This window comes from Microtus ochrogaster, chromosome 1 (genome assembly GCF_000317375.1).
Source record: "Microtus ochrogaster isolate Prairie Vole_2 chromosome 1, MicOch1.0, whole genome shotgun sequence".
Lineage (NCBI taxonomy): Eukaryota > Metazoa > Chordata > Mammalia > Rodentia > Cricetidae > Microtus > Microtus ochrogaster.
In genome coordinates this window covers 21901196-21908682 of record NC_022009.1, presented here as the reverse complement: position 1 = coordinate 21908682, position 7487 = coordinate 21901196, and the positions used below count along the sequence as shown (strand labels likewise).

Sequence of the window (7487 nt, the reverse complement as noted above, 5' to 3'; positions counted from 1 at the left end):
AAAAATGGATCACTCATACCAGACGCCAGGAGCCACTCTTTTGCTACAGACATTTTTTTCTTTCTAAATGAAAATTGTTTTAGTCAGGTTTACACTACAGCAATGAGATATCCAGGATGTTAATTTATGAGGAGAAAATGTTTAACGTTTCTCTAATCCAGTCCAAGGTCTGGGTATAGCAGATGGCAAAATGATGTTCTCCTATGTCTACATCTACATCGCAGATTAGAAAGACGTTAGGATTTCACAACTCCACTCATGGGTACACTCCCAGTGGCCTAAAGATCTTCTAGAAGTCACCACCTTTCAAAGATTTCTCTCTCTTCTCTCTCTCTGCCTCCCAAGTCTTGAGATTAAGGGCATGTGCCGCCACTCCTACCCAGCTTCAACTAGGAATCTTTGAATTTTTCTTTTCATCTCATTGTGAAGCCTTTTAATCTAAAATTTTCTCTACATATCAAAGGCATCATTTGTGACACTCCTCTGCTTGACGTTATTATTGGTACCTTGGGCATTACTGCTATCTCGTATAGGTTTACTCTATCACATACCCCAAGAACTTAGGACTAGCAGAGTCATTGAGACAGTTAGCTAAGCACGCTGTGCCATCTGCTGCTGCTCAGGTTCTTTTTTAACTGAAAGAGATAACACAGAGAAGACTAGCTCCATTCCAGTTCTCATGGCCTACCTTTGCCAAACGTAGGGCATAAAACCTTTATCCTATGATTGGATGCATACCATCTTGCTATCATGTGTCTGCTCAAGACATGTTTCTGTCCGTAAGTCCCTAGGAAATTTTATCCGATTTACTTCGGGAACCGTCTCTTTCTTTCTTTGGCCTCCTGGCATCTACCGTGTTTGGCTTCAGTTCTAATACATCAGAGACAGGTTTGCTGAAACACACTGCATGCCTCCTGAGTGCAAACGACTTGGAAGCTTTGGTGGGACATTTCCTTTTCATTATTTCTGTTATCCTAAATTCAAGTGAAGTGAACCTTACAGTGTCTCAGAGTTTGTCCACCTCAGCTACCACAGATCTGTAAGGAAAACAGGGTGTGCTTTGTAATCGTCCATGCCTCGATTTTTACAATATATTTTCTGCATTGTAATCTTTAGGAAAAAAAATGCTAAGATCATCTTATTTCTTTCTTCTAAATTGGTATACAGTATTCTCGGATACCAAGTGTGAGCATGCTAGTGAGAATATTTTTTTATTGATTTTATTGAGCTATGCATTTTTCTCTGTTTCCCTCCTTTCCTCTCTCCTCCCCTTCAATCTTCTCCCATGATTCCCATGCTCCCAACTTACTCAGGAGATCTTGTCTTTTTCTACTTCCCATGTAGATTTTTGCTCCAACTTCCAAAAACTGAAAGATTTACTTCTACTGTGTTCATTATAGCTGCGTCAAGGCATTCACTGGGGGTTGCCTACCTGGACCCCCAAACTGCTATGATTTATGTACTTGATATAAAATGGTGTGGAATTGGCATGTAGTCTGAAAAATCTTTAAAACAATATGATCACATCCAGAATACTTATGTCCCTAAGTGTAACACTAGCTCTGCACAAATAGCTCCTAAACTGTTACATAGTGTCTAAGGAATAATGGCCGGAATAAGTTTCAAATAATTCAACCCATGGGCAGCAGTAGAGTCTGCCATGTGGATCTCACCAACACAAGGGGCCACTGCACATGCTTTCTTGTGCAGCAGTTACAGAGTTATTTACAGTCATCTAGCACATAGTTAGTTACTGGACCGCGTTATGTAGCAGGCACGGCCAGTCCATATTGTTCACTTCTCCTCCTATAACTGGAGTTGTCAGTCACATGCTGTGCCAGGGAGCAGATATGCTCCTCAACCTCTCAAGTTTCTTTAAAACCGCTGCCCTCTAAGGGAGAGTGGGATAATTCAGCAGCTAGCCTACCATACACATGCCCTGGGCTCAATCTTCATTCCCATAAGAAGGTAGGAACCACTGTGCCCACAAATCAATGAGGACTCAGTCCATAAAACCTTTGGGGGTGGGGAAACTCAAGACTTTATTAAAGGAGAGAAAAATGCATGCACATCCTAACAGTGGCAGCCTTCTCAGGAGGGATCAACATCAGAAGTGTCACTACTCACAGAAAATCACAGTTTTGCTGAGATTTTCCTTGCTTCAGAACCCAAATGTTTGTGGAAGAAGGTCTGGAGGTGCTGCCATGCATCCACCTGGGCCATGGCATGAGCCCTGGGCTCTCCCCCAAAGAGGACAGGCATGTTTAAATTGGCATGTAAGGAAGCCTTGCACCAAGGAAAGTAAGGGGGCTCAATATAGTGCCCTGCTTCTGGGTAGTAGATGATCTGGGGCTTCTCCTTCCCATGGGCCTGCAAGCGTTTGGAGATCTCATTGGCATAGAACTCACTCTTCCAGTTGCGGTCATCCTGACCCACAAGGAACAGGAAGGTGGAGTCAGACCTTTCCACAGGGATGATGCTCTTCTGGTCAGGGCCTTCTAAAGGGCAATTCAGGGCTTCAAAAATATCTCTAAGGCCATCTTTGGTCACTCTGATTCGATTCATGTTAATGCTCAAAGGGGGCAGGGTCTCATCCTTGTAGTGCAATGTTCCAGCAACGTTGGCCATAGAGCCATTGATTATGACAGCCGCTGTAATGCCTTTCAGGAAAGAGGCCATGGAGAGGCAGAGGTCAGCCCCTTTGGAAATCCCCAGCAGGCCAATTCCTGGTCCCTTGACCTAAGAAAGAGAGAGAAAAGAAAGGGAATAAGTGCATCTAGAGGGTAGGGCAGTTAGTGGGCCAACCTAGGGATGGAGGGCGGCCCTGAGCCTGACTCTCACTCTGCACCATTTGGGTTTTGAAAGGTGATTAGGTCTCTCAAATCCTTAGTGGTGAGATGAGGCTCAGTGCTAAGTCCCACCTGCCAGCTCCCAAACAACTACACAGAGATTTCTCATTCATTATAAATGCTTAGCCTCAGCTTAAGCTTGTTCCTTCCTAACTAGTTCTTATAACTTACAGGAAGCCACATCTTTTAATCTACATTCTTTTACGTGACTTGGATACCTGTATTCTGTGCTTGGATACCTGCTTCCTCTGTGTCTGACTGGCGACTCTGCCTTTCCTCTGATCCTAGATGTCACTGTCCCAGAGTCCCACCTAGCCTCTTCCTGTCTAGCTATTGGCCATCCCACTTTTTATTAAACCAGTCACATTAACACATCTTCACACAGTGTAAAGGCATATTTTGTAACACCATGGTCTACATGAAGCTAGAAATAAAAAATAACGGGTACATTCCTGAGCGTGAATTTGTCAACGGAAGAATGTGGACAAGTTAGGAAAACCTTTTTTATTTATTTTATTTTTATTTTTACTTAAAAATAAAATGTCCATCTCCTCCCCTTGCCCCATTTCCCTCCTCCTCCCCCCAAAACTTTTCTTTTCATCTGTGATGTATTTACAGTGGTGGGCACTACATTCACATGGGTTTATGATCATCCAGCAAGAATCACAGTAAACTGAGGTAAGATTCTGGTTATGAGTAAGAGTTCAAGATGCATGTACTGAAGAAGAAGGAGATGCTTCAAACAAAAAAAAATCTTATTCAAATTAAGAATTGTTTTCTAAAAGAGGGTGTTTAGGGGAATAAAACAGTTTATTCAAAACCACTGACAGGCTTTGGAGAGTGGGGACAGGGTTACTGAAGTTACACAATTTCATGATTGTAGGGCCAGGCCATGGGTCTATGTGGGACCAGTGAGGAGGGTTTCATTGTAATGTTTACAACACCATAAGCTCCCAGACAGCTGCTCTTCTGTCTCTAACAGGCAGGCAGGCTTTGCCCCATGCACAGGGAGGCTCTTCCTGCCAACACTCGCTTCTTCTGTTCTTTAGGCATGGCCTCTTATATCCTTGTTCACACTGAATGATTTTCTTTCTTCCACAGCCATCCCTGCCTTGGCCCTGGTCTTCCTCACTTTTAGCCCCCTATAACTCCTGTATTGTTTCCCAAGTGAATGACATTTATCAGTTCATGGTAGGTCCTGTTGCAGGGACTTATGAGTCAGCGCTCAGAACAAAACAAAGGGTGGAGACACACTCATGCAAAACAATAATGCTGCTAAGGGACCCACCTCTTCTGTGAGTCCTGAGTCAAGTAAGATTGTTTTAGATTGTGTGTGTGTGTTTCCCTGACTATGTCTGTGTGTGTGCAAAGCTACACTCAGAAGCCAGAAGACTGACTCCTACTTCCTGGAGCTGGAAGAACAGGCAATTAGGAGCCACTTGACCTGGGTGCTGGCAACCCAACTCTGGTCCTCTGGAAGAGCAGCAAGTGATCTTAATGGCTGAGTCACCTGATCAACCTGGTATCTTCCACTATGTGCTGAATGAGCCCGTGTCCCAGCAGGCTCCCTTTAGCATACCACAGACCTTACTTCTATCTGATGTATTTCATCATCAGAATGCCTGACCAGATCAATGCCCTGAAATATCACCCAGTTCACAAATTTACTTTGATTTCTACTTTGAATATGAAGATTTGATTGTCTCACAACACCTCAGGAACTGAGTTGAAAATCTTATCTTGGTGGGTGGATGTTTTAGGAACATAGTTTCTAAACCAAAAGACAAAAATAAGAACCAACCTGAGGGTGACTGAGCAGGTAGTTCACAGCTTCCTCAAAGTACTCCGGGTGGATTGTGTGCATGCTCTTGGGGAGGTCATCATAGTTATAATAAGCCAGAGCCATGACAGCAAAGCCCTTCCCAGCCAACAGACTAGCCCGATACTCCAGAAGGCCACCTCCAACTCCGAAAATGTCTATGATCCCAGGAAAGGGTCCATTTCTTTAGGAAAAAAAAAAAAAAAAAACAAAGCCAGTAGTCCTCAAATGAATTTAAGAATTTGGTTTTTTTTCATGTAAATGGGAGCAAGGAAGAGAAGTTATAGGAATCCAAACCTCGTCTCCTACTCTGAGAGAAGACCTCATTTTATATCACAACAGAGGGGCCCATAGCTTCTGAGTGACAGGAGAGGGAGAGGTAGTTTACTATTTTCTGATATCCTTATCGATTGTTTTCTCACATCTATGACCTGCAAATATGTTCCTTTACTTAAATCACCCCAAATCTGTTCTTGATGCCTGTAATAAAAATATGATCATTGGATCTCTCAGGTATTATGAAATGAAAGTCCTCCATTGGTATACCTGTAAAAAAATCTTTAAAAGTATTCTATATCTTATGTAATGTCTGTAAATTCTTTCCCAAGGCTTGTAATTTTTTATAAAATTGTTTTAAAAGGTTTCTTATTTTATGTGAAATAATGTTTTGCTTGCATGTTTATGTATAGTACTTGTGTGCCTGGAACCCAAGGATGCCAGAAGAGATAGTCAGATACCGAGAACTGGAGTTACAGATAGTTGTGAGCTGCCACGTGGGTGCTGAGAATTGAACCCATAGTCCCTACAAGAGCAACCTATGCATTTAACCACTGAGCTATCTCTCCAGTTAAAAGCTTGTAATTTTCAGGTAGGCGCCTGTCTTAGTTAGAGTTTCTACTGCTATATAGAGACACTGCGGCCATGGCAACTCCTAAAAAAAAAAAATTTAGTTGGGTAGCTTGTTTACAGTTTCAGAGGCTCAATCCATTATCATTATGACAGGGAGCATGGTGGTGTGCAGGCAGCAAGCTGAGCTGAGCTGTGCTACCACATTTCCTCTCCCCTTCACCACTGAAACATAGTTTCTCTGTGTATCTTTGTCTGTCCTAAAACTAACTCTGTAGACCAAGCTGGCCTTGAATATACAGAGATCTGCCTGCTTCTTGTGTGCAGGATTAAGCACATGTGCCACCACACGCAACTGAGATGTGCTACAACATCTTGCAGGCAACAGAAAGTGGACTGAGATACTAGGCATTATCCTGAGTACTGGAAACTTCAAAATTCAACGCCACAGTGACACACTTCTTCCAATAAGACCAGACCCACTCCAAGAATGCCACGCCTCCTAATAGTGCCGCTCCCTAAGGGATTACGGGGGCCAATTACATTCAAACTACCACACCGGATTATTAGAATTGAAAGGAAACACAGATGCCCATGAGGAAGTCAAGGAAAGTCATCATGGTAATCTCTTAACAACGACCCTTTAGTTATCCGTGCTACTGCATAAATATGTAGCTATTCTGTTTTAAGGCTGTTCACATTCCTTCCATCTTCTGCAGCAATATTGGGGCCATCAAAACCTGCCACACTGGGATTGTCGTGGAATATTATTTTAAGATGTGCTATATTTGTAAGTAGTGAACATTTGTTCTAATTGTGCAAAGATGTGTTGCATTCTTTTATGTTACATTTATTTAACTCTGTGAACAGCTGATGCTCTAATAAAGAGCCCAAAGGCCTATAGTGAGGCAGGAGAAAGGCTAGGCAGGGTTGGCAGGCAGAGAGAATAAATAGGAGGACAAATCTGGGAAGAGGATCAAGGAGCAAGAAGTAGGAGAAGAGGACTTTGAGGGACAGTCACATGGCCAACCACAGAGTAAGAGTGAAAGTAAGATATACAGAAGTAAGAAAAGGAGAAAGCCCAGAGACAAATGGAAGACAGGGTTAGAAAGGGCCAGGCCCTGAACCTGGCTCCCCAAGGGAGGGCTGCTCACCTGGAGGCAGGAAGAGCGTGGCGCGCACACGGCCCTCGCGCACGGGCACGCGCCGCACCCCGGGAGCCATGAAGTGACGCTCGTGCACCGCCCGCGCCAGCAGCCGCCCGTCGTCGGGCTCGTGGCCGTCCAGCACCTCCAGCTCCACCACGAAGGGCGTCTGCACGTCGCGCTTGATCAGGCGCCAGAAAGGCCGGTCGGGCTCCATAGCCCAGAGCAGCCCCATGGGCTCGAGCCCCGCGAAGCTGCCGCCCAGCGCCGGCGCGTGCGCCAGGTCCAGCTCGCCGTGGGGGTCGGCCCGGTAGCGCGCGTGGGCGCGGAAGAGCGCGCCTTTCTCGTCGCGCAGGGCGGCGCGCAGCGTGACGGGCTGCTCGGAGGCCAGGCCGCGCACTGAGATGCTCAGCGGCTCGTCCCAGCAGCTGTGGCCCGCGGGCTCCAGGATCAGCGTTGCTGTCATGCTAGGGCTGGAGCTGGAACAGGAGGCCTTGGAGAGCGCGCGCGAGTCTGAGTGTAGCCTGGCCTGCTGTGGAGCTGCTCTGGTTGGTCTCAAGCCTCAGACAAGACAAGGACACAGTTGGGCGGCTGAGGTCAGAGTAACTGTGAGGCTGAGCCAGACTGGAGGATTTGGCCTCTATACACTCTTACCTGGTGTTGTTAAAGTTGGATGAATGATTGGTGGTAACACAAAAATCATGTGTGTAAAATAAGTTAAGAAAAAGAATACTGAAGACCACTTAACTATTTTAAGAGAGAGAGAAAGAGAGAGAGCCGGGCGGTGGTGGCGCACGCCTTTAATCCCAGCACTTGGGAGGCAGAGGC

At 45.3% G+C, this 7487-nt stretch overlaps 1 protein-coding gene across 2 annotated transcripts in view; it reads right to left on the bottom strand.

Moving 5' to 3' along the window:
• Positions 1-17: 17 nt before the first annotated feature.
• Positions 18-7487, bottom strand: part of LOC101990745 (acyl-coenzyme A thioesterase 1-like) — a 36696-nt gene continuing 29226 nt past the window's right edge. Inside the window, exons 1-3 of one of the 2 annotated variants that reach the window (XM_026780025.1) lie at positions 6669-7140; positions 4651-4853; positions 18-2739 (exon numbers count right to left, since the gene is read on the bottom strand). In XM_026780025.1, the coding sequence (XP_026635826.1) occupies positions 2134-2739; positions 4651-4853; positions 6669-7125 (1266 nt within the window). In that variant the 5' untranslated portion in view covers positions 7126-7140 and the 3' untranslated portion in view covers positions 18-2133. Of the gene's footprint in view, positions 2740-4650; positions 4854-6668; positions 7141-7487 lie in introns of those variants that run through there. The other variant, XM_026780026.1, reaches the window with a different exon arrangement.